Source organism: Gadus chalcogrammus, chromosome 20 (genome assembly GCF_026213295.1).
Source record: "Gadus chalcogrammus isolate NIFS_2021 chromosome 20, NIFS_Gcha_1.0, whole genome shotgun sequence".
In the NCBI taxonomy this organism is placed as follows: domain Eukaryota; kingdom Metazoa; phylum Chordata; class Actinopteri; order Gadiformes; family Gadidae; genus Gadus; species Gadus chalcogrammus.
The window spans coordinates 2,475,402-2,502,773 of record NC_079431.1 but is presented as its reverse complement, the minus strand read 5'-3'; the positions used below and the strand labels follow the sequence as shown (position 1 = coordinate 2,502,773).

Sequence of the window (27,372 nt, the reverse complement as noted above, 5' to 3'; positions counted from 1 at the left end):
TTCACACAACCCCGTAAAGAGGATCTTTAAATCACTATCCTATCATGCATCTGCGTGACAGCGCCTCCACCATCGGCCAAAACAAACAGCAACTAACGGAGGAAAAACTCAGAGCCTCGCTGATCCGCCCTCATACCTTTTTGACCTTCACGCATGCGAGTACAAAATAAAAAAGGCGAGTTCAACTTAGTGACACCTGATACGTGGACAGAAATATCTCCAAGAGGTGGCGTGCTAAGGGCAAAGCCTTTGTAACAGGAGCCAGTCCAGTACATAGGCTGCAACTCCATCACGTTAAATATAGCAAGGGCTTTACCCCGAGAATCACCACAGCAACTCTGACAGTCTGCAAAACTGTGAGGATACAAACGCATGCTTGAGCAGGAACAAGCCGAACCGATATAATCACCTTTCCTCGAGACGGCCTAGACCCCAGTGAATATGTTTACTGTCAATAAGGCGAAGCTTATCACTGAGGAGAGAAAAGTACATCGGACTCAATACTGTTGCTTGCAGAAGTAATATTTAGTTTTGTGTGTTTGTCCACATGGAATCCTCGTGAGATGGAATGATGTTTTTTTTTTTACTCATGAATAAATGGAAAAAGAAAAAAAAAAAACATACATGCCTGGTTATAATATCAAGGACAGCGAAGTTTCTGTCACGCAGCGAGCATATGTAAACACACGGGCCTGCGCATGACGGGAATGAGGAATTAGCTCTCGCTTTCCTAAAGTCTGCTAAAAAGAAAATTACACTGAATTTATGAGCTTTGACAACGCATTTTACAGCTCATGATTTAACCTTGGGCCAATCGTCTACAGTTGTTCACAGAATTATATAAGCCTTTTTTTATTTTTGAGATGGAAGACTGGGCTGCGGCAGACTTTTTCCATGCAATCACCACAATATTACAGAGATGATGGACACATTTCTTACACTCCACGGAGAGCTCCGCTATCCCAAAAACCTGGAAAACCAGGCGGTTAGGAAATTAGCTGCAAACGCTGAGAAATATCAGGTGTGCTAATGCCTGACACTAAGGAACGAAACCTGTCTACTGAGTTGAGTTCCTCTACCTTAAGGGGCCGGGAGTAACAGGCATGCGATGCGAGAAAAGAAAAAAGAAACAATTTGTGTTTTTGGACATCTATCCCTTTCTGCAGCGGTTAGTCTCTCAGTTTCTGTGTGTCAGGCCAGGCATCGCAAGATGAATTTAGTCATTTGCAACCGGCACCTAATTTATTTCAGAGAAAGTGAGGGTAAGGCATTGAGGGATTTCCCTTTAATCAGATCTCTTAGGAGTCTGCGTAGTGGACCAATACCCCAATGAGTTCTCTTTAAAATGCCAAGAAAATGAGATTGGCTGCCGCCGCCTCGCTTTTGCCCTCAATCAGGGGGAATTGGCGAGGATTTCGTTAAATCGAACAGCCGTCTAAACCTCTGAAAAGTTCATTTCTCTTCATCTATTAACACTGAATAAACCCCTGCTATCATTTATGCATTTGTTCATTTAGAAACCCCCTCAAACTCGTGAGCCAGAGATCCGGGAGCAAATTTGGATCACGGATGACCAATCACAGCGCTGCGTTCCTCCGAGCTGCCTCCCCACAAACAGATACTTCACGGCATTGTAAATCACCGACCTCAAAGAGAATTATTTAGCCTCAAGCAAGGATTGCTTGTTTATCAGATGGAGTTTTAGTCCCGGGGTTAAAACCTTTCCACCGTAAATCTGGCTTCACTTTATGTGCTGAATGGCGCCGGGCTGGCGATGAAGACCGAGAGGTAGAAACACACCTTTCATGTCGCACACAAACCACCCCATGATCTCCTGACAAAGCCGCTTCTAATGCAGATGGTTTATGGGGCATCCAAGCACACTGTAATTGGCCCTAATGCACTCACAATGACTCCGTTAAGCTAACTGTGGGCTAGATAGAGGCGTGTTAAACAACCCTTGGTGACGGTGCCACGTTCAGCGCGGTACATTCAAGGGATCCTACCCAGGCCCGCCGTCTTGAGTTGATTAAATCCCTCCTTAATGCGTGGTTAAACGGTACGAGCTCCGCCGCCGCCGCCGCCGCCGTACCTTCAAACACACACAACCGTTAACCGCCTGCTTAAGATATGCACACGAGGACAAAAACGACGGAGGGGCTCTTAACCGTTCCAGCTGTTGTTGTTGTTATTGTCTTTTCTATCCGCCCGACGGGGAACAGTGGCTCCGACGTGACAATGCTTAAGCCCATGATAGATGAAACGAGCAGTGTCAACATCCTGATAACTCAATAAGCACCTGGGCCCCTCCTAACATGTCACACCTGCATTCCCGCGCCCGTCCACAGGCCTAACTCGCCGGCGGAGGGTGGAGGGGAAGCAAGGGAGGCTGGGGAGGAGGAGGAGGTGGCGGAGGTGGTGGTGGTGGTGGTGGTGGTGGAGCTCACACTACACCTGCCTGGTGCGTTTCAGTGGCGTACCAGCTGGGGGAGAAACATCATGCATGCTTAATTAGGAGCACTGGGAACCTGGGGAGCAAGATGGAGATTTAAAATCCATGTCATCCGCGCGCTAACGTCTAGCAGCGCCCCCGCGCACGTTAATAGATTGCGTGCCACTGGAAAAATACAACGCATAGACAATAAAAGTAGCATGTTGCAGGCGTGCCGTTTGATGTAGTGAACCTGCTTTCTGTGAATATATAACTGGGGGGAGATACATGTGTTGGAAGGACAGCCAATGGGAACACTACGGTGCTGGTTGTACGGAGCATTAGCCGAAAGCTAATGTTGAGATTCAGCGGCTTTCTTTCAAGATAAAATATGATTGAATAAACTCTTAGGAAAGGACACTTTGTTAGCTTCGCGACCACAGAACACAGCCCAATAATCAGAGGTTGTTTTTAAACATGCTTAACTCACTTTCCTTTATTCCTGCTCTAAATAAACCGTCGGTTAATGAATTAAACCCCACAGCTTTCCTATTTCGTTACGCTCTCTTATCCACACTGCACGTTGTAATGCACTCTTTATTGAATGAGCATATTTAATAAGAAACCCCCTTGGTAGCCATTGGCGCCAAGGAGACTGCTGGCATCAATTTTATCGCACACATCCTGTCCAATCAATTCACTCGTCTTCTCACAAACCATTAGCAAGTTTAATAAATAAGGCTTTGTTTGAAAAAAATATATATTATGCCGATTCGCAAAACCCAGAGGTGTTTAATAAATTGCACGGAGAAATGTTCATTGACACAGACAATCCTCCAACAGGCCATTCGATAGCAGACTCACACCCCCCTCCACAACAATGTACTCTGCTGCATTACGAAACAAGCCGTTTAAATGCAAACCTTCCCGTTGCCCTGCAATAGCTTCTGTTAGGAATGTAACATAAACATAAAACGCGAGTGGTCACCCACTGAAATCAGCCTATTATCAATGGCAGGTCCATTACAATATCAACAAGTCAAAGCTGCCCGTCTGCTGTCCCTGGGTTAATTCCATCGGTCGGCCGGCTGTACGGTCTAGAGATACTCGTGTCGAAATTAGTCCCTTCATTTGGACAATGTTCAATTATTTTTTCGTTGAGGCAATCTCCCCAGCTAGCGTATCACCCCTGCAGTGAGGGGGTTATATAGACCGGGGACGCTATAGATCACGGCCCCATGGCCTCCTCCTCACGCTCACTCTCGCCCGGAGTCAGGGCTGAGGACCCGAGCCTGAACTCTGCTCGGAAGAAGGAGGCGAGAGGCACTCCTGTAATTAGGCTATTCATGAAAAGATGAAATTGAGTGCAAACCAAATCTGTAGCTCGGGGCTAAATCAACACGGCGTAACCCCTGTGAGTCTTCTGGGCGCCGCGGCGTGCATACTGAAACCTCCCCGACGAAAATATTTATTTTTCCTATCTGGTTTTATTTTGCATCAGTCAAAGATTGAGGGAATGAAGTGCATCGATTGCGCGTGATTATTTACTAGACTGGTATAAGCCCTCTCCTTATTATGCAGATTAGTGAGGCTCCTCGCTCCGGCATATCCTACAGATGCAAGGGAGCAGCTGGTGTTACAGATGGTGGCTGCACGGATCCGTCATCATGCCTCCATTGTCTCCACTCCGATTGTTCGGGGGGGGGACAACAGCGCCGCATCAAAGGGGAACCCGACTGCACCGAGTTAAGAACGACTAACGAAAAGCGGCGAGTAAATTGATACACCGGAGGCCCGACGGAACCGGCTGGGGTGGGGGGGGGTGGGGTGGGGGGGGGGGGGGGGGAGCGTGAAGACGGTGCTGCTTCACACACGACCATGAAGTGGCCCAGTCATGTATACTGTCGCCAAATGGGTCGGATGCAGCCCGCGCCCAACATATGCTGTTGTTGTCTTTTGGTGTTGCTGTTGTTTCGACTCGTCGTGGATGACTTTGTGTTGTTTTTTTTGAAGTATAAATTCAAACGCATCATTCGTCTTAATGGGAGGTTTGACGAACATTTTGTTTTTCCTTACCTTCCTTCTTCCTTCTCGTTACCCTCCTTCTTATTGATGATTTATTCTCGTTATTAATTACAATATTAACGAGAAGGAGGAGAACACCCTTCCATCGCAAATTGAATAGCTAATTATTGAAATATAGTTCAATCACAAATCCTGCCACGAAGTTGACCATCTCTACCAGCTCACATTAGTAGATCATAGAACAGGGAACACGGGGACACGCAGTGTCGACTTCGCCCTCCACAGGATGCTCTGGTTTCCCCCCCTCGCTAAACGCACTTCCTTCAGAGTGCAGCTGAGGTAAGGACACTGGTAAGTCTAGCGGCTTCGATGGAACATGGCAGTCCTCAAGCAGAAGGCACCTGCTAGGATCATGGATAAGGTCACCTCGTTGGGAGCACATGACAGCGACCTTACAACTGATGCTATCACAGTTAGCATGGGTAGTACGACTGCTACGATCAACGACAAGGACAGCTGTACCAATCCTATAAACGTTCTAACCCCCCTGTCGTTCTTGGTGGGTATTAAAAAAAGACGAACTGGGTTATTATAATCTATTACAAAACTGTAAAGATAGAAATGTTAGCAATGGACAAGAGTCCAGAGATGTAGTATTCGTTATTAATAAACAACGCATCTTATTTGCGTAGGCCGTTGTACACCAACATATCTGACGGCTGATTAAAGCTAATGCATTCACAGGCCTAATCATTAGAGTCAAACTTAATACAGTTATATCAAAAATAATGTTATTATACGAAAGGTTATATCATGGCAATATGTTTCCACTTGCAGTCAAAAATCTCTCCAGTAGATTTATGAAAACCAAGACGGACAACGCTAATATGGATTGTAAACTCAAGCCCTGTTTAAGTACAGCTTATAAAACTCCTAGGAACATCTGTAACTGAATTTGGGTTTTCTTACCTGAATCTTTTACCTGGAGTAGCCTTGCTATCTGGTTAGCATTTAGGAAACTGCTACGAAAGTGGTTGGCGGCGTTTAATCTGTGGTGTGGAGAGATAATAAAGTAGTTAATTAGCCAAACTATCTCAATTCGCAACATCTTCGGTTTATTAGCATAGGCTAACTTTCCGATGAAGGAAGGAAATTCCTGTCCATCAACCCTTTTGATATTTATGTATTTATTCAAAATCAACGTGTAATTTATGGCATAAATACAACTTGCTTAAAATCCACATCTTCTTCCAAAAAAATAAATATTACCGGGGGGAGGCGAAAAACACACACGCACACACACAGACACACACACACACACGTACACACACCGACGCACACATACACAGAGACACACACACACACACACACACACACACACACACACACACACGCAGTACGGTGAGCAGTACACATTAGCCGCCGCATCCCTCTGACTTTCGGCAGCCTCACCCTGCCCATCTCCTCGAAATCATTCATTAACTCGTATGCCCCCGTGTCCCCCCCCAGCCGGCTGCGTGTTTCTGCTGTCTCTGCTTAAGTGTCACGGGCGGGGCTGCCACTGTCACGGCACAAAGCTCTTCCCCCGGCTCAGAGTCCCGGCTCGTCTGTTGTTAGGGGCCGCGGTCCACATGGGGGCCCCGGCTGTGAGTGTAGAAGGGCCCGATGGGAGGAGTCCCAGCAGTCACCGGGGTATTGTTAGCACCTCCCCGAATGGCCAGAGAAGAATGACTGATTATGCAACCCCAGCCGGGGTTACTAATAGGAATTCTATTTGAATTTCTAACATAACAGATGTTTGCTGGGCTCCTCGGTGGAGTGTGCATACACAGTTATGCTAATTCACCAGTGTTTCCCTTCAAGTTAGCCCGGCACCATTAGAGCACACAGCTAGCCGGGATCCTTCTGTCAAACTAATAATTGGCCATTATTGATATTAATTAACATTTCTGCTCCCCATCTAGTTCTGACCTGCTATCTGTTGGTAAATCCGGTTACTGAGTCCTATTAAGGTGGATCCAAGGCACACTGTGTGCTACTGTGTGCTACTGTGTGTGTGTGTGTGTGTGTGTGTGTGTGTGTGTGTGTGTGTGTGTGTGTGTGTGTGTGTGTGTCTCGAGCCATTTATCAGAAAGAGAACACAAAGCCAATTAGCCAAGGGGGCAGTTGTCTTCATTCTCCACTGACTACTTTTTGATCACCAATAGAAAAAAAAAAAGGCTAATAGGGCAGAAATGCAGGGCCGGGAAAATATAGGGCTTCTCTTTCTTCCTCTCTCTCTCCATCTCTCTCTCTCTGTGTTGCTGGCCAGTAAAAAGAGAGCAGTATTAGTATTCTTGTGCGATGCGGCTTCCCTTCATTAGCTATTTTTCTCTGAGGTCCACCCTGCCCCAGCCCCTCCTCCTCGTGTATATGAGCTGCACTAATTAGCTTAATATCAGGCCTTCGCTATTCAGCAAGACCCGTTGCTCGAAAAGAGATTCGTTTTCGTTTTTTTTTTCCTCCATCCATATCCATACCATAACAACAGGTTAGTATTATTTTACACCTAACGAGGACGAACAACGACACCTCATTGGGTACTTATTAATAATATATCTGCCTTTTGTTTGTTGATGTCTTCTCGCTTTGCTCCCATTGTATAAAACACAGCAGGGACTGGCAGCCGAGAGAAAATACATCAGAACGCCCATCAGCACTGGCTGGATCTTCTGTGTAAAATCAATAGTGAGCCATAGATGGCTGGAGTTTTGGTGGTTCTCCCTCGTCCTTTAAGGCAGACTACAGCCTGCTCCGCGCTGAAGGGCCCTGGGGAGACGCAGTTAAGATAGCCGCTGTATGCTTGGATGGAGACAAATTAGGAATACCAAATTTGTGCTGTAGCCGTTAATGGTATAGCATTGTGTAACACAGGGTGCTAGTGGATACGAAAGTTGTCCTAAACCATAAATTATACCGAAAAAAACCCCACAAATATTCTTCCGCAGGAGATTTAAATGAGCATTTATATTTATACATTCATAACAAAGATGAGGAATAGCTGGTAAATAAGCTCTTCCCGTGTTCCCTTCGGGCGAGAAGACAATTGTTCTCAAGTCTGCAACACACACACACACACACACACACACACACACACACACACACACACACACACACACACACACACACACACACACACACACACACACACACACACACACACACACACACACACACACACACACACACACACACACGATGCAATCCGATTGGCTGCATAGTACGCCACCTAATAGATAAGTTACTGTAGTACGCCTGCTGTTGCAGTGTGGACTTGAACACTTGCAGAGAGGAAATGACAGCAGGTTAAAGCAGTGGAATATAGATGCAAGAAAGTGGATGTCGACATTGAAAGAGCACTTACATTTACCATAGATATCTTTCATACACCAATACAAAAGAAAACAGGCTGGCTCACACCATTGCATTTTTAAGCTGCTTGTTTTAGAGTTATGGTATGGGGGGAAGAAGGTTTTGACAAACTTTGATCAGAGCTGATTTGTATCAGTATTGCCTCTCCCTGGTCCCATATCTCAGTGTGTGGCACTCCTCCCCCATGAATTACACCCAAAACCAATTACAAGTTTCATCATCAATCATGGGAAATATTTATCCAGTCAAATGTATTTCTAATTAATAACTGATGAACATGATGGCCTTGAGCAGTTGTAGAGCTGTAGAGTTCATGGGCTGTAGAGCAGTTCAATCACAGTTGGTGGTGGAGCATGTGGTGTGTGTAGAGCAGACGTCCTGGGCCAGAGCTACAAGGCAACAGGACCTCTGAGACCCAATGCTCTGATGCCCTACTGCTTTACGTGTAAGGGCAGGTCTGTCACACGTTGAGGCGTCAGACAGTGTGGTGTTGTTAAACGACAGCAGACATTCCGGTCAGCAACACCGTTTCCCACATTCTAATAACAAACGGTCTTAATGTCTGTCGTGTTTGGGGTTTAATTCTTCGACTGTATTTGTCTTGAGTTTGTTGGGTGTTTGACATTGCGAGGTGTGTGTGTTATTGTTGTAATTATGCATTTCAGTCGGACAACGTTTTCTATTTATGTGGTTGAACCCTGGTCACTGTTCTGCCCTGGTTCGACGAGGGGTCAAAATATTCGCAGAAATAATAGACAATTTGTCTTTTTGTTAAAAATAGGAAGAAAATAAAAATAGGCCAGCCCTTGCAGATGGTGAATTAATATTGGAAAAAGGGTAATTCACTATTATTGTCCATAAAATATACGCCTATTGACATGTGTTTTGATGAAAGAAGTTATATCAATATAAAATATTGATACAGACAATCCATAACATAAGGACTGGAAAACGTTTTTTATTGATAGATGACAGCGAAGTGAAAAACCCTTGAACATTTTTAATTGGGCCTTTGCAGTTACACAGGGTCATGTCTAGATGGTTCCAAATCAAAGTAGATCAGCGCATAGTTTCATCTCGACATTAAAATAAAGCCGACAGATGATGAAGGAGGTAAGAAAGTATGATATACAACCACAGGAGACTGTCGTTCTGTTCTTTAGGAAATGTATCAGCAAGAACTGCCTTCATTTATCTGCTGTTACAATTCAGCACAAATTCCTGCACATTTGTCGCGGGGCCCTTTTGCATAAATTCATCTCATAAAATCTATCTGGCCCTAAACAGAGATGGATTGAGTCATGCATGGCTGTTTTAAGCCATCCGGGTACAGGTAATAAATGTTCACGACGATAATGCTGAATTGCACCGTGGCCTTAATCTGTGCGATTGTCTCTTTAAGTCGCTACGAGGCTAGTTCTGTTGCTATTCACTTTCACGCAATTAAGCATAAAGGTAGTAATTAAGAAATAGAAATCAGATAAGTTCCCCCAATGACATTTTGGGACTTAAATTATGCCCAATTTGATGAACTCAACCATTCTGATGACAGGTAACTTATTGTCGAACGACAGATATAAGCTTACCTTAATGGCATACAGCCTACTCCCGGAAGTATGTTGAAGAAAGTCGCAGCATTTGCATTTTGCTGTGCTGAGAGTCCGTCTTTACAATTCATTTTGGCATATTGTCGGAGTTGTAAAACATCTGTTTAAGTAACACGAGGCACGTTGGCGTGGAGAGGAAATGGCGCACGTGCAGCGGTTTGTTTACATCCTCTGCACACAGATGTTGGATGTGGAGAAATACTGGAATTCGTCATAAGGGCAGTCAGACAAACATTCCTATTTTAGTAGGTAGTGTAGTGCCATAAAATCCACAAACTAATTTCAATTAAAATAAAACATGCTTATATATTTTTTTGATTAAAAAGCGGTGACATTAATACCCTATACTATCACTATACTTAATACATTATAGGTCTACTTTCCCTTTCTTATAATAATACTACCCCATAGTGTATTGAAATTGTATACATATTGATTATATCCATTTAATGATTGAAATCGGAAATGTGTGTTCTTATAACTGGGCACACACCACACACAACTACATGATATATCATGTAGTTGTGTGTGGTGTACCCTTATGAACTTAAAATCCTGTTTTGAAAATACTCTATATTGCAATTTTGTACATTAACTATCTCTCTCTCTATTTCTTTTGCTGTCTTTACACATGTGTCCATATCCCTTTGTGTGTCTCTATTTGAGATTCTCTCTCCCACACAACAAACACACTCAGACACACACACACACACAAACACACACACACACACGCAAACATGTGTGCGCACAAAGACACACTCAGACACACAGCAGGAATAGCATTCGCCCTTCCATCTGCTAAAGCGGGCTGTTGTGATTGATTTGTGGATTTGCTACCTCTTTTCTTCTCTCCATTTAAGTGAAATAATGTATGGAAGCAATCTGGCGACAGACATTTTGGAAAATCTATTTGAAATCATTTCAGCTCAAGCCACGGCAGTTTGTCTTCTAAGGGAAGAGCAGCAAAGGATAATTGTCTGCAGTCTAGTAAAACACAGCATAACTGCCATCACACTTGAGTGAGCTTATAGCCAGCTAGTCCCATGGCCTCTACAAGATAGAGCAGTTAATGTTCCCTTTTATTTTAGAGGATGTGTCACTTGTGTCCCAGATTTATGCCATGATACAGCGATTTTGTCCAACCAGACGGATAATGGTGTCACCAGCCAGAAGCCCTGTTTCTCCGTCGAGTGCCGCGCGTATTGTTTAGCGAGGCCCCCGCGCCGCTCGCCGTTTCGTTCTCTTTATCTCCGTAATCTCGGCAGTATTAGATTTGATCATTTTTGTTTGAAGGAGGAAAATGTGTCTGTAATGGCTCCCTAATAGCAAACACAGGGGAAACAAATCCGGGCACCGTGTGCTGTAGTGCCTCCATAAGCACCGCTGATTTATAGAGGTCTTTATGACAGAAAGGAAAATGATGTGGCGCAGGTATAAATCAGGGGGAAGGAGCAGGAAATTGAACTTAGATATCATCTTGTCAGATGCTTAATGCTCTTCCTCCTGTCACATTCGATAGGACCAATTTAGAGAATCCTGCGGAGGTAAAAAGAAGACAATTAACAATGACAGTGAGGTAATGGATGAAGCCATAAAATGAACCTGCTGGCTGCACGAGGCTTCCTATGATTTCCACATGAGGTGGAGGAGATGGTGGTGGAGGAGGTGGTGGGGATGGTGGTGGTGGAGGGGGAAATGGTGAGGGTGGTGGAGGAATAGGTGGTGGAAGAGGAGGTGGAGGAAGGGTGGGGATGGTGGTGGTGGAGGAGGAGATGGTGGTTGTGGTGGAGGTGGCGGTGGTGGTGAAGGAGATGGTGGTGGAGGACGAGATGGTGGTTGTGGTGGAGGTGGCGGTGGTGGTGGAGGAGATGGTGGTGGAGGTGGAGATGGGGGTGGTGGTGGAGGTGGAGAAGACGGTGGAGGTAGGGGAAGAGAAGTTGCTGGCGACGGTGGTGGTGTAGTCAGAGGTGGATGTGGTGGTTGTTGTTTCGTTGGAGCTGGTAGCGGCACTAATGTGCGTTTAATCCTTCGGTTTCTTCTAGAGAGTTTTTCAACAACTTTCTAAAACCTCCATTGAATGACTCTTTTTAGTAGGACTTTGTGTGGAGGGCAGAACTTGAATTTATACACGCTATTATTCTGCATATGAAGGCGCTTATAAATTTAAGCGAACCCTGTTTGTCCGTTATTGACTCGCAGGACATTTTCTCAACACAATGCATTAAAAACGGGTCAATAAAGATATAGTCAAGGCGAAAAATAATCTATATCGAAGAGCATTTAATAGGCTCCTAAAGACAGCCCAACGCTGTTAGAGGTCAGTAGATCCAGTGCATTGCTGGAATAAATAATTGTCTGCATTGTTCGCATGCAGAGATAACTCACGGTCGGGGATGCATTCCGATAGCGAGCAGTCCCAGAATGCTCTCTGATCCCTGAATGTCACTGTCGTCTCCGCCACATCTCCGTGCTTTATTAACAGCATCATGCAGGGAATGGGATGCATTTATGATTTGACAGATCGAATTTGAAACCACAACCCCCCCCCCCCCCCTTCGCCTCTCAGCCAATGTAATGGCCGACTCTGGCATCTAATGATAACTCGAATTTTAAAAACTCGTTTCACACAAGCTGATGACCTTTTGTGGGAATGTCTTTACGCCGCTCAACTTTGCAAGTGGCAATTCCAAGTCCAAGCCGGGGATCTAATGACCAGACGTGTACCGTTTAGAACAGCGCCTCTGATTGCTCGTCAAGCCATGCTCTTGGATGCTCTAATTAGATTTTAATGCGTCCCTGAAAGGGAGGCCGCTCTCGTCGCGGTGTAATGATGCCGTTGTCAGCAGCCAATGGCGATCTGTAACATCTCAAGGCGGGCCGACTGCACTAGTGATATACCCGTCTTAACATCTCGCCGAATGGCTTTTGTCCGAGGCTTTTATTGCGATGTTTGCTCTCCTGTTTGCGGTCTACCTTGGGATTTACTGAAACGTAGTAAATCTTTAACCACCCCTCCTCCTTCTCCCAGACACACACACAAACACACACACACACCCCTTTATTTATTAACTTTCTGTGATAGGCTACTTTTTCTGTATTCAGTACAGTAGATCGGGGATAACGATGAAGGCCTCCCTCCCTCTGAGATGGAGAATGGTGAAGTGCTCACACTCGGGTGCAGCAAATGGAAAAGTGACAAGGCTGGTGCACTTGTCTATTTTACTTATCCTCTGCCTCTTGTTTCAGATTCGTCCTCCTCGCACCGCGGGCTCTGCTCCTCCAGGGTTCACGAGGCCACGTTCCTTCATTTCTTCAGAAAATTGTTTCGCAGGATTTCAATCTTTGGCTGCTCGATATGACAAAACACAATATCAGGAACACTTATGTTTTTTATCAGCCATTCTTCGCCCGGGGTATAAATAAAAGATCAGTATAAATTTGAGTCAAGTGGTCCCGAATGCGCGTCTGGTAAGATGAGTATGAAAAGAAGAAGGGCCCTTTGGGGGCGGGGTCGTGGTACATTTCCAACGCCTGCACAGAATCACCTCGGCACTGCGGGCGTGTATGTCATTTGTCATCCTTGAAAATCAATTAGTGTATCTGTGATAACGTGTCACATGTAATCCTTGGACGGTCCGGACAACATTTTTTTCCATGACATAAAACCTATTGCTCTGGTGTGGTGTTATTTCATGTGATGTTGAATAGTCTGTCGATAGCTCAGGTGCTCAACCAATCATTGTTATTCTGATCCGAAGTTTCTTCAAGTGTAGCGTGACGTTATCCACATGTAGGATCACGGCTGCACGATATAGAATAAGACACCAGGTTAATAATATATGTTACATTAACTTATGGCAGCAGGTGGGACAGCAATTGAGCTATGTTGTTGTTTTTTTTACCACAGAACAGTAGCTGAATCCGTCTGTTAACTCCACCTGTCTTCCATGATAAGTCTTCCTTAGATGAGATACGGTTTTGTGAACAAACAGAAGAAAAAAAAAAAAGATTGAATGCCGTTATACTGATAAGTTCAGAACCCTGCACACAAATAATAATTCCACTGACAGTGCAGTAACATCTGTCAAAACACAAACAGGGGAACAAAAAAAAAACCAAGGTACTTGACAAAATGATGGAATACAAGCACCAGAATCAGAAAGTATTACACCAAAATGAATCCTAAATAACAGCGCGCTCTTTAAGCTACAACGAACACGCATGGTGCCCTCCCGGCGGTGTCACAGATAAATAAAAACACATCCAAGCATTGTCCTATTGATGCCTCATTGTTTTCCTGCGCGGCTCCTGTCAGAGGTCAAGCTGGGAGCGGGACGCGGTGGAACCGGGCGTTACTGTTGGTGTCACGTTGATGCATTACACAGCCCAGAAGGTCGCCTTCTGTGTAAACATACATTATCAGAACCCATAGGCGATGTGCCACGCTGACCCCGGCTACAGATTTAGGCACATCTTCAGGGTGACGGGGGGTCACATGACGGCCACGGCGCGACCGTCGCCGCAATGACTTTTTTTGGGTGCAAATGAGGGAGGGTCAAGCAATCAAGAGCGGTCAGGCGGGAACGACGCCGGCATTATCGTCGGCTGTCCGGAATGATCAACGAGCGAAAAGTAAAATGATCACAAGCCACAATTGGCCCGCTAATGAAAACAGACCGTTTGAACATGTTTGTCTTAATGCTGCTCGACGACCGCGGACGTGGATGACCGCATCTCGAGATCAGAGCTCTGGTCGACGTATTACGGTCTCTGGCGCCCGATTGGCTGTCTGATGGATGGACTCGACCGGGGAACATGTATTTAGGCTGAGTTTAAAATGGAGGGTTCGTCGGCTTACAAGGAGGGAGGAATGTTAACGAACCTGACATTTTAACAGCAAACTACTAAAAAAATATTTATATATATTTTTAAATGCAGATCAATTCAAATGAACTGTGTGGTGTTGAGGACTTCTGCATGCTATTTTAACGAGAAGATTAGCGTTTGATAAGGCCAAAAACAAACAAATACACAGAAGACGGTTCCTTGACGTTTATTTCCTTATCATACATGTATACAGCATTAAAATTACATATATATCGACAGACAATATAAGAATATTATTTATTTGTACTGGAGAAACTGGATGTATGAAAACGATAATATAAGTAAGGGGAAACAGGTTACTCATAAATACATAAGAAACCATTGAAACAAACTAATATGGCTGGTCGTTCCCCGTCCACATCAAACATCCTATTGAAAGTGCATGATGGCCTTGAAGCGCTCAGGCACTAGAGAGATGCACACCACCAGCATACATCTTATTTTTCCTTTCAGCAATAAATATCTCTTCTGTAAATCATCCTTAGCGCTAAAGAGATGTGTAAACATGTTGAGCTCAGGTGCTACAGGGGCCACATTGTCCAATACAGCCCTGAGAGGCACAGTATTGAGAGCTATCAATAAATAGCATTTCCTATCTATGTATAAAAATAGGTCTTTCCAACAACAACAACAGAGAATGGCGCTTGCACCCGTGGTGGCCTTGCAAAACTGTACATTCAGTCGCGAATCCGGTTGATTGTGAAAAATAAAACGTAAACTTTATGATACGAGGAGAAAAAGAGCACGATAACACAACACAACTCGGATATTTCCTATTTTCAGTTTCCCCTCCTAGAGAAAACCACAAATCGCTTCAGACAAATGCGTTTGATAAAGTCGCCTTTTAATAATTCTATCCCAATCGCCTGAGCACTAACCAAGAAAAAAAAATGCAATTCTGAAAAGAAAAGACGTAGAGCAATCGAGTTGGGGCGGCTACTCCACCTCCATGGCGGACACGTTCTGCTCCTCGTCTGACTTCTCTGAGGGGAGCTCCCCTTTCTCCTTCTCCCCCTCCTCCTCCTCCTCAGGCATTGCCTCCAGGTCGTCTGACCCCGTGCTGACCTCCCCGACGGAGGCCTTCACCTCCTCCTCCTCTGCCTTCACCTCGCCGGGGAACTCCAGCTTGGTCTTCGCTGGGAACATGAAAACAAACCCCTGCCGTTAGATCATCCACTTAAGTATATTCTCTTAGGAGGGACTTAACTAAGCGGGCAAATTGAGTTAATTACTTTAACAATTTTGACCTTTAAAACTCCAGACCTGAACTTGAAGTTTGCAACTTCAGTTAGGTTTTTCCAAAGGGTTGCATTTGAAGACGGCTTCCACTCTACGGTGCGCTAGCCCAGGCCAAGCCCAAACAGAGGAGAGGCGCCACTTACCAACAACGCACCGCCCGTCGTCCACGTTGGCACCGGGGAGGGAGGACGGCGCCGCCGCCGCCTCGGACGCCACGTTGGGCTCGATAGCGGTCGTCTCTGGAAGCCTCGGCGCCTGCGGTCTGGCCTTCCTCGCCGGGTTCAGGACGAAGCAGTAGGCACAGCGGAAGGCTGCGATGACACACACACACACACACACACACACACACACACACACACACACACACACACACACACACACACACACACACACACACACACACACACACACACACACACACACACACACACACACACACACGTCGTCTTAGTCACACCATCACCTGATTCACTCGAGTGTTAATATATTTGAATGCGGAAAAAAACGACAACAATAAAAAGATAAATGCCGGCGACGCATAAAAGCATTTAGATCGATGTGCGGGGCTAGTTTGCATATTCAATCTTGTTCCGTTTTTGCTTACAGAGGTCGGTCGCGGCGGAGGCATTTAAAAGACATATGATATACTAGGCTGCCAAGTGCTGGAGGGCAAACGCAGACACAGTGTTTGATGGAGACTGACACAGAGAACGGTGTTTCTCTAAATCTTACCAACATATTCAAATTCCTCCTTTAATGCCATGCCGTTATGGGACAGGCACTGCTGGCATATGAGCGCATATCTAGAAGAGATGGAAAAGCAATCTGCATTAAAACACACACGCCATTACCAGGCCGGCAGTTTATTGACACAAACTCTAAAGGCGTACACCAGCATCAGTGTGTCACATATAATCGTGAGATATTTAACACTTTGTCCGTCGTAATAAACAAACAAAAAAATGGGCCGACTGGAAAAACAGATTAAAATAAGAGCATTTTTGTATATTTCGTCAAAATTAACCCAGTTCAAAGGTCACACATTAGCCGACGCCTCTATCCATGTGACCATACGGAGGTCAGCATGTTCTGCCGGCAGACGGCTGAAACCGAACTGCCACCTGAGAGCGCGAGGAGGAGGGCTCTTCCTACCTGTTTTGCGGTCCGTATCCAACAAGGTACTCGATGACCCTGTCCATGGTTCCCCGGTCCCGGGGGAGCACCGGTCTGGCCAGGGGCGGCCCGGGGGGATGCATGCCTGTTCAAACACAACAGCGACGCCCATTAGCCACAGACGGCCTGGAGGGCTGACTCCAGATCAGTGCCAACCCCCGGCCGGGCAGGAAACACTCACTGTGCGACGGGCAGTTTAACAGTTGGCTCGGAAAGTCATGCAAAAATGCTGCTGTTTTTCCCTCCTTTCTCCCCCAGCTCCCCCACAAGCCACGCTTCATGATAATTTAAACCCAGAATTCACTTGCGAGGCACGGCTACATTCCCCTGCTGTGTTTGGTGAGTGGTAATTAATATAATCCAACATCAAGAGCAATCATAGGAAGATGACTGGTCATTTCACCGAGACTTGGCAGAGTCCCGCTACCCTGCTGTTTATTAATTTACCAGCATATGGAAACTCTGTGGTGACTCTTTGTATCAAATTGCTTTTCACTTTCCATTTCACACAGACGCCGCGGCGAGCGTCAAGTCATGTAAGCCATTTGTGAGCCGGGTCGAATGCCAAGGAATCATTTTAACCGGTATTAAGAGACATTTAGCGGGATTCCTCCCACCACTGCCAAGAGAACCGGTGCGGCCCGGCTAATTAATCACAGTTAACGTAATCTTAACTCAGGCACACCTCACAGTTGGCGTTCCGCGCAGGCAATTACCCAACGGCGCTTCCTGGTGGAGCCACACTCGCCCCCAGCTCCGAGTTTCAACTTCTACGGCGCGTTCGTGGGCGAGAAATAATTCATATTGAATATGCAATACCCCCGGGCAATCCGGAGGAAACTTTGGTGGTGCGATAATTGCCTTTAAAAAAAAAAGGATTTTCCTCCACTGTTTGGAAGGGACTACAAATAATACCCCCCCCCCCCCCCCAAAAAAAAAGAGGAAGCAAAACGACTCTGCATTACTAGGTTTTATGTTGAGTTGCGTTATGCATTTAAATTCGGATTAAAACTTCATCTTGGAGTTGGTAACTTTGGACCGGCCGTGAGCTGGTGGTGGTGGTGGTGGTGGGGGGGCACAGAAGAGACTTGAACCTTTTAATAAAATATTTAAAAACTACACTCCCACAATTACCCGCTACGGCTCCGCCACGCGGCTCCGGGGCTGACGAGGCGCGCGCCGGGGGCCCCCCCGACGGCCAGGGAGGCGGCGGGCGGAGAGAGGACTAAATCACACCTTAATGGAGCGCATTACGAGCGGGCCCCCAGAGCGCAGGTAACTCACCCACTCCCGGAGCAGGTGTGCCGGGGGTCAGGGGCCTCCTCATCAGGCTCTGCTGAGCGGCTGCCGCCGACAGGGTCCTCTCTGGGGGCCCGCCCGGAGCCCCGTGGAGGGACCGGCCGGCGTAGGCGGGCCCCAGGCCCAGTGGGGGCCGCGCGGCGGCGGCGGCGGCGTTGGCCGGGCTCGCCCCCCCCGCTGCGGTGGTGGTGGTGATGGTGGGCGTGGCCACGTGGCGCTGGCGGAGATCTAACAATGGAGAGAGAGAGGGAGGGGGTGGTGAGAGAGGAAGAGAGCGAGAGAGAGGGGGGGGGAAGAGAGCGAGAGCGAGAGAGGGAGGGATAGGGAGGGAGGGAGGAGAGAAAGGAGGAGGGAGGATGGTGACATGGAGGGAGGAGAGAGGAAGAGAGAGAGGGAAGAGAGGGTGGTGAGAGAGGGTGAGGGAGGGTGGAGAGAGAGAGAGAGAGAGAGGGTTGATAGAGGGTTAGGGAGGGAGGGTGTAGAGAGAGAGGGTGAGGATGGGTGGAGAGAGAGGGAGAGAGAGAAAGTGGGAGGGTGGAGAGAGAGGGAGGGAGAGAGGTTGGCTGAGTAAGGTCACGGAGAAACGAAAATAAAGCGAAACACCGATACCTTCGGTGTTGCGATAGCCTGCTTATACACAAACGACAGACAAAATTGTTATATCATTAAGAACTATTTGAAGAGGTTTAAACGGATGCATGCTGTAACATTGGTCCGCGCCTTGTATGAACAGTGAAGTAATGTCTCGCCTCTAGGAGTCAAACCCTTTCAGGTCCTAACATGCACACACTAGTTTATCCACACATCGCCCTGGGCTTCGATGTGCCACGTAGTCGTTTGAGTGTTTGGCGAGCTATGTGTATTAGCTTCATCATGTCAGTCTGATGATTAATCATTCATCACTCGGGTAAGTGTCCCTGCATCAAGGAGTGTCACTATCCCCAGTCACAGACACACTTAAAAGTTTCTGCTTTGCGTGTGTTTGTTGATGGTAGCCTGGTACCTTGTCCGGGTTTTGGAGTCATCTGCATGGAATTGAAGGAGGAATTCAGCTCCTGAATATGAAGAAGGGGTTTGATATTAGGGAGGTTTACGCACGCAGGAATAACAATTAGGTGAGATGAAAATGAGGAATATGTTCTTTTACTATTTTCTTGGAGTCCGGATCAAATCTCTCCAGAATAAATTTAGCATTCTTGTAGGTCTCGGTCTCCATAACGTCTTCCAGCTGAGGGAGGATAGGATAAACAAGAAATTCCGGTCAACACCATTCAAAGCCATGAAAACAAGTTTGCTTCCTTAACCCAAACGAAACAGGAAATGGAGCACAGACATTTGAATGTGGTGTTAATGTAGAGCCGTCTAGGCTCTGGGTCCATTTAGAAAAGCAGGCATCATTATGTAGCAAGCATTTCTGATTATTGGCCTACCTAATGTAGCACTGACATCAAGTTTAAAGGTTATACGTGTTGGATTTAGTGCCATCTAGAGGCGACGTTACAGATTGCCCACCAACTGAATTACCCACTCAATCTTCAGATTATAAATGAATTAAACATAGTGTTTCGCGCCAGATGCCACTCAACTCTACATACTACACCTTTAACAAATGCATGAACTTACTATTTTCCTTTTTTGCACTTTCAGTTCCTCTAATTTTTCATCTGTGAAAATTAAACAAATGTTTCAGATTAAATGAATCCTCCAACAATATATTAAAGAGCCAATTTCGAATGCATAACAATCAAACCCTCACCGTTTCGCCTTGTTCTCCACGCACAGAGAGCTATTAGCATCTTTCGGAGCAGCCATACTCTGCAACATGAAGTTTAGACGGTTCAAATCCAAAAATAATTTTTGTGTTTTTGTGAAATTGGATTATAAGAATTCTGGTATACGTACAATAACGGGAATACGACAAAGGGCAGGGCCAGTATCACCCGCCCTATGGTTTGCTCCGGAAGGTACCACAAATACACGACAGCACATGTGATGAGGTAGAGCAGACACGAGTACATCAGCAGGCGTCCCACCCATACTTTCAGCTGCTTATGGTACTGTTCACCATGTTCTTCCAATTTGTGAATATCCTGTGAAAAACAAGTTTTATTTGTCAGCCACTCCTAGCCACAGCGTGGTGTGCGTTTCTAAGCAAAACATTAGTAAACAAAGAGTGTCATGTGAAAGTTCCCCCTCAGGTAAGTACAACAAACTAGCCATTCATGGCTGTTCTTTTATTAACAGGAGATCAACACTGGGATCACACGGGCCATAATACCCATGCTAAAAATAGCGTGCAGACTGAATAGCACTGGCTTCTACTCTGTGAATAAAACAGTGCTGCTGTAGCATGTGTCCCTGTCACTCCGCGATCCGTGTTGAACTCGCATCTGCGTTCAACGAGTTATGACAGAGCCACACCGTGATTATTATTCAAACCGTTTCCCTCTTTCAGGACTTGAATATTCCTCTAACCCAGTTTCACAAAATGGTGGTTCAAAAACATGCATGACATAATAGCTCAGCGGCTCATTGTACAACGGTCTGGACACATATTGTTCCCATTTTTAAACCAGCATTAGCCATTGCAAAAAGACAATACCGGTCTGGTGATGAAACCATCATAAATGTCGTTCCTGGCTTCACTAAAACATCTGTTAACAACGTAATGCGTCAACATTAATTCCATATCCCGATTCTAATGCCTAAGAGAACCATAGCAGAAGAACTTTGCAAGCGTTAGCTCAACCTAGTAGCAGGGTTAGTGCCACTTCTTCTCTCTTTGCGTCCATAATATTGTGATCACGTATTTTGCTCTCTCTTTAGCACGCTAAGTGCAGGAAACAGATGCTTTACAGCGCTTTACTGGTCTGGTTTCCAGATCCAATTATTGCAGGAGGCCCTTTTGGATCATTAGGCCTATGGCCTGGTGATTCATATGGCTTGGCCCTTTCCCTCAGAAATGATTCCTTAACCCCAGTGCATGCTCCCAACTGATTGGCCAGTATTAAAACAAATGTACAATTAAAAGTGTAAGTGCTTTAACTTGCATCTCTGCAACACTTTGAGGGAGGGGGGGGGGGTTAGGGAACTATGAAATAGATACAAAACGAAATCAAGTGGATCCAAAGGTCTTGTTGTTAAGATTAAAAACTCAATAGAATTACACCGGGAAGTTGGTCTGATTTGCACTGGGTGAGGTCACAGTTTGATCTATCCCCCTTATAGTTCCCACAGGGTCGACGTTTCAGTTAGCTGCTTGGTGGGCTGTTTGGCTGCGACCACATTCTCACATATCAGTGCTGCTTTGGTCCAAACATACCTTATCGATGCCTTCCAAAACGTCCACAGTCGAAGGTTTGCTCTGCAAGGTAAAGCGTTCAGAAATGACTGGGCTGATGAGGGTTTATCAAGTTGTTTCCATGCGATAAAACAATGGCTTTCTATACTATCTTATGCTTAGAGTAGTATCGATAACACTTTTAAAAAGTCTAAATGTTGTTCAAGTCAGACCATAAAGTAGACATGCCTTTATACACGCTTCTTTTCAGCAATACCTGCTGAAAGTACTCCATGATACTAAACAACCGTATGAAGATGTGTGTTGTATTCAAACTTCAAACGGACGTAATGCTTGCGTACAAACCTTCCACCGAGAGACCACTGCCCCCATGTTGACGGTGTGTCCTACTCAAAACTTCAAACCATTGATGGTTGGAACCTGTGGACGGAATCACTTGTATAATTAACCTTAAAACACTGAGGTCTACGCCACAGTGAAGCAACGAAAAGCCCCCCTGGGGTGTTTTAACATAGCGCTTCACGATGACGTGTCGTCTCCTGCAAAACACACGCAACCTGCAGATCAAACACGGACTTTACGAGTTCGTGTTGGATCTTTACCAGTGAAGTCCCTGTTGGATCTGCAGATTGCGGGAACTTGCCTGATGGACTCGCAAGCTGCAGAGCCACCAAATTCAATGGTGATGTTGGTGTTGAATCTGCAGCTTGCGTATGTTTTGCAGGAGACGAAATGCAAAGTGCATGCAAACTTCAGATCCAACACGAACTTCATTAGTGAAGTTCGTGCTGCTGCAGAACCATCACGAACTTCCCCTAATGCATGAAGTTCCTCGCTTTAAACCTCAGAGGAAACGCAAACACCAACGAGCCACAGGTTGTTTCCGTCCAACACCAGCAGCTTATGACGGGGGGATCCCCTCCCGGGCCCCAGTGCCACGTTAGGTGAGGCATATCTGGACACTTGAGCAATAGTAGCACCAGCCCCAGGCTAGCTAAAAGAGCTAGCGTTGTTAACCTAGCCGCTAGTTACCTTGAGGCCAACTTTGGTCGCGCTCTTCCAACAAGTCGCTGCACACCGGGACACCAGACCGACAAGAGACCCAAGTAGTGGAGACTCTTACACAATACCGAGCACTTCAGGAACCAAACTGCAATGTGTTTACCGTGGCGGGGGATGAATATAATCTTTTCCGTGCGGCGCGTCCACTCTCCTTCTGGACGAGACGCGCGTCAGAGCCGAGGAGGGGGCGTGGTCAGATCAACGGGGGGCGTGGTCAGATCAGCGTGGCGCTCCAAAGGGGTCATGTTCCCATTTGGGTCAACTGCATTTTTCTAATGCTACGTAGGCCAACCACTTGGATAGTGGTGTAATACCTAATAATTATAACTCAGAAGTTAACTCACAAAACACTCCAGTTGTCCACCAGGCCAGGTTAACTTAACTTTGACCCCACCACTATGCCCTGAATAATACATATCATGATACCCCAGAAAGTTAGAAAGGAGAAAATAAAAGGTCTCAAGTAATAAGCCACTGTAAGATTAAAGGGTTACCAGTGCTTATACAGCCCTTACTTAAACAGGGCCGCCGTAAGAACTAATAAACAAACAATGTGCAATATCTGGGTAGTGTGTATGATGCAATATAGACAACATTGTTATATCATTGAAAACTATTGAATGCATAAATGGATCGACGCTAAAAAATTCCTCTTCGCCTTTTATGAACCGTGAATGCATGTGTGCTGATTAACAGCCAAACCCTTTCAGGTCCTAACAATGCAGACGTGTTTGTCCACACATCGCCCTGGGCGTACGTGTCGTTCAGTCGCGTGAGTCTTGTTCGAGGTGGGTGTTAAATATCTCATGTCAGTCTAGTCTTTCATCATATTGTTAAGTGTTCCAGCATTCGGGAGTGTCACTATAAGTGTAAAACATTGAAAATTTGCTGTGATGGGACTCATATTCCGATCATTGTGTAGAGTCTGGTTAACCCTCTGTGAAGAGGGTTCCCATGCAGGCCTTCAAGCCCTGAGATTCTGTTTTCTGGGCTGGGGGTTGTATGGTAGCGTTATATATACTTATATTTTGGCAGAGGGGATGATTACTCATGCTATAGGGTTCCAATGGACCACTTTGAATGTATTCTCTGTTCAGATGCATATTTCCATGTTCATGGTTGACAAAGAATTCCTGTTTTATGGGATGGCTGGACTTTGGCCAACCCAACATGATTTTGCCTAGCTAATCTAATATGTGGTTCAATTTGTTTACACATGAATGGCTATGGCTATAATTTACAAACCTAATAATAATCTTAGGTTTTAAAATATGTGTTATTTGAAATTCAAATATTACATGGCAGTTCTTCTAGTTCTAAATTCCAAAAGTGGGTGTGGTTTGATTGGTGGGAGAGGGGCCACTGGCTGATTGGTTGACCTGGTTATGCAGGTGAGTTCCCATCACACCTGCCCGACCTTAAAAGGCTTCTGCATGAGAGCTAACTGTACTACCTCACTATAGCTGATCACTTGATCACCTTATAGGGCTCTTAATAGATAATGTTGGGCAGTAGTCTTTGAGATCAGTCAATCGAATAGTACTAAGGTATTTATGCCATGCTTGGTCTGTACTGTACATGCTTAATACTGGTTTTCACGAAATCAATTTTGTCAATAAAATATAGCCTGTTGATTATGATAAGCATGATATAATATAACCTGCAATTATTATAGTAATTATTCTTGTTGTGGCTTGTGTTGTTGCTATATTGCTCACACACTGATTCGGTCCTTCACATCTTTGAACCGGTTCGCTTCGTTGCACATTTATATGTATATTTATAAACTATGTCTAATTTGCAAGTAAATATTGCTATTTATTCACAGCTTGGCATTTAACACGCCTCCCTGTATTCAGAAGCCGTGTTTGATGTGCGGGAGAGGCCATCAAGCAGCTATTGCTGACTTTGTTGGGGGCCCTTAGCATAGGAGCGTAGCAGGTGTCAAGAATGCAGACCTTAGATTGAAAATGTGTGGAATTGCGTGAACACAGGATCATCAAGATTAATGATAGTCTATGGAGGCAGACAGGTATCATATGGGAATCATAATGCTCTTGAAACTAAAAACGGCCAGGCTTCGCTGCACATAAACATAGCCTCACGCTAACCGATTACATCGGTCTTAACAACATATGGAAACGTTGGGTGAGGAGCGGGCGGGGCAATAAATTGGCTTGGATAAAGGCCATGTTGTCAAGCAACCAGACGATATTAAATCAAAATAGAACAAAAATAATTGATTGATTTGATAGGCCTATGGTTTTTAAACTCTGGATTCTGAATTAATATCGTAAACAATGTTCTATTGTAGAGGTAAAATGCTGAGATCCTTAAAGAAAAAAGGTCAATAACATTTTCTGCCGTCATTTCCACACACCCCACCACTACTCAGAACCAAGGTCACGTCCATTGTATTAATACACCATTCTTTATTTATACATAATATCTTTATCCAAAATACAACAACAGAAGAAGGACTTGATGTGATATTGCCAATGCGATACAGTGAGTGAACACACAAAAGCCATGACCCCCCCCCCCCCCCCCCCTCTGTGGCTCGCGAAACCTTTCCCTTGGAGACTGTTGTCAGGGTTTTAGTTTAAGTTTTATGTTGACCTTTTCAACACAACAATCTTACTGTGGAGTTTTCCAGATAGTGTTCGATGTCCTGTAGAAATACATGGAGGAGAGTCTGTGGACAACACCAGACCGATTCCTGTCTGTGAGGCAAACTATCCAGTGGCTCCTGAATCAGGGGTAAGCCTTCACATGGAGGGTATTAATTTCAAGGTCATGGTTAGCTTGTAATGAAATTCCAACCTGAAAGACTGGCTCCGTTCAAACTCAGATCAATGATGGTTGATACAACAGACTCAGAGATCACTCCATGGCTAAAGTGATTCTCGTCCTCCAAATAAATCCAATTATCTATCTGTATCTCAATCCATATTTTCCTCTCTCTCTCTGTTTATCATGGGTGAAAGTCTATCAAACGTAGGTGGTGTTATTATGTACTTAGCCACGCATTGTTCATGCATCAAACATATGGTCATGGTTATCCTAAACTCATGATCCAGCCCCTCCACCCTTTTAAGCCATTGTTCTTTCTCTATACCTCAGGATGGATGACCGTCTTCAGAGTGTATAAACTGCTGCCCTCAACATCGCTCTGATTTTATATAATGATCCCCGCTTGCCATTGGCCCAGCTCAGATATCATTACCTCATTGTGTGCACGCTGTGTAGTGAGTATAGGTTTGCCATAAATCCCCCACTCTGTTTACTGTGGTTCCTTCTTCTGCAGGTCTACCACCAGCAAAGTGTGGAGACTACGGTCCACCGCTGTAAGTAGTGAACGTATACATTTATTTAATGTTTAAACAGCTTCCCGCCCAGACGGAGGTCTGCCCTTTGCCTCTGATATCTCGGGACACCGTCCGTATGCTAATGTCTTTCTTTAAACCCCGTCTCCTCAAACTTTGGTCGGCTTCCAAACATCGAGCTTCTTCGCACAAGTGATTTGTTTTTCTTTTTTGTTTTCAAAGAAAAAAGCTGTAATTCCCTCCAAGACCTTCATCCCTCCAAGCGGAGGCCAGCCTGCATAAGCAATATACGAAGGGCATGTGTACAGGGTTGGGATTCAGATACAGCGGCCGGCGGTGGGAAAAGACGGCCTGCAATAACATCTTCCTGCACACTCAGAACCATCAGGGAGGAGAAGATGTTCATTGGAAATGATAATCAATAGGGCACAGAAGTATAGTCTGAGAGAAGTCTTTTAAATGTTTTAAATAGGAAATCAGGAGTCTGTCTGTGTATACATGAATTGAATAGATCAATCCCTTACAAGGTTGTTTTAAAAGGGTGTTTCTGCTCAAAACCGCAACAGGAATAATGCCCTGGATTGTGTCTTTATAAAGGGCTGATATAATGATTCTCAAATATGTTAATAGAAATTATGCAACAACAATTAGGGGATGCAACTCTAGATGGATTTTAGGTGAAATCTCCTTGCATGTTTGAATCTGAATCCAGAAAAATGTAGGCATCAAGGATGTTGAAGATATTGTTTTGTATATTTCATCCAATCTCAATCCTTTCTATTCATGATGTGTTGGATCTCTCGCAACCACAAAAGCGGGCGAGCTGTGGACTCTTTTCTGTGGACAGAAAATAAATGAGTGACTCTGTTATTGAAACGGAACATGGGCCTATAGTTTCAGGCATAGACACATCTTTGGGTTATTTTGGTTGGTATATTTACCCATCTTATTAAGGAATCACTGAATTGTCTCAAGCCATAATTTGATCCATTTGATTTCTATAACCCTCTTTGGACCATTTTAGAATTTGTCAACCCCATCATCAAGATCAAATATAGGCTCTTGTTTACAGGGCTGCATGCAAGGTCAACTCATGGCCTTAAACCAGCTTCCCTTTATAGCATAACTTTAGCTATAGCATGCTAAAACACACAGCTTTGAAAGGTATCTTCCCAAAACAACAATTCATGTTTTCTTGTAATGCTTAAAAATAAGAATAAGTATAGTTTGGATAATCATGATCACAAAGCCACTTAGATAGATAAAACGCAAAAGAATAACAAATACAATTGTCTTCAACATTTTTAAATTTGCCATCTTTCATGGTGTGAATATGAATATATGTGTATATGAACATACACGCATATAAGTGTATGTGAATATTTTAGTCAATGACTCAAGTGACCATTGGTGGCATGTCACTCTTTCCTTCACAATATAAAAATGATTTAGCCGGACATTAGCTTCTTTAACATTATGTCTCATAATAAAATAGGCTCAATGGAGCCAACTTAGATGAAAAAGCGTGGCTTCATTTAAACTGTTCAATGACGATCCCAATGACTCCGAGGCATATATCAGCACTTTAACCATAACTTTCTTTGTCTGGAA

The 27,372-nt window shown here is 45.0% G+C and overlaps 1 protein-coding gene and 1 long non-coding RNA gene across 3 annotated transcripts; both read right to left on the bottom strand.

The window, feature by feature from the left end:
- Window positions 1-299: 299 nt before the first annotated feature.
- LOC130372943 (uncharacterized) lies at window positions 300-9,587 on the bottom strand. Its single transcript, XR_008893433.1, has 3 exons — window positions 9,454-9,587; window positions 5,426-5,505; window positions 300-2,483 (listed from the first exon to the last, which is right to left on the bottom strand). It is a non-coding gene; the product is annotated as an uncharacterized LOC130372943 (long non-coding RNA).
- A 4,904-nt stretch (window positions 9,588-14,491) lies between these two features.
- lnpa (limb and neural patterns a) lies at window positions 14,492-22,643 on the bottom strand. 2 transcript variants are annotated; one of them, XM_056580214.1, is made up of 13 exons: window positions 22,539-22,643; window positions 21,719-21,793; window positions 21,395-21,436; window positions 19,975-20,162; window positions 19,829-19,887; window positions 19,696-19,736; window positions 19,220-19,300; window positions 19,076-19,127; window positions 18,058-18,300; window positions 16,753-16,858; window positions 16,333-16,403; window positions 15,744-15,911; window positions 14,492-15,497 (listed from the first exon to the last, which is right to left on the bottom strand). In XM_056580214.1, the coding sequence occupies exons 2-13, from the start codon at window positions 21,743-21,745 to the stop codon at window positions 15,298-15,300; spliced, it is 1,278 nt and encodes a 425-aa protein (XP_056436189.1). In that variant the 5' UTR covers window positions 21,746-21,793; window positions 22,539-22,643; the 3' UTR covers window positions 14,492-15,297. The 2 variants fall into 2 exon arrangements, with proteins under 2 accessions (XP_056436189.1, XP_056436188.1); XM_056580213.1 differs by having other exon boundaries at window positions 14,493-15,497; window positions 22,406-22,624.
- Window positions 22,644-27,372: the final 4,729 nt, after the last annotated feature.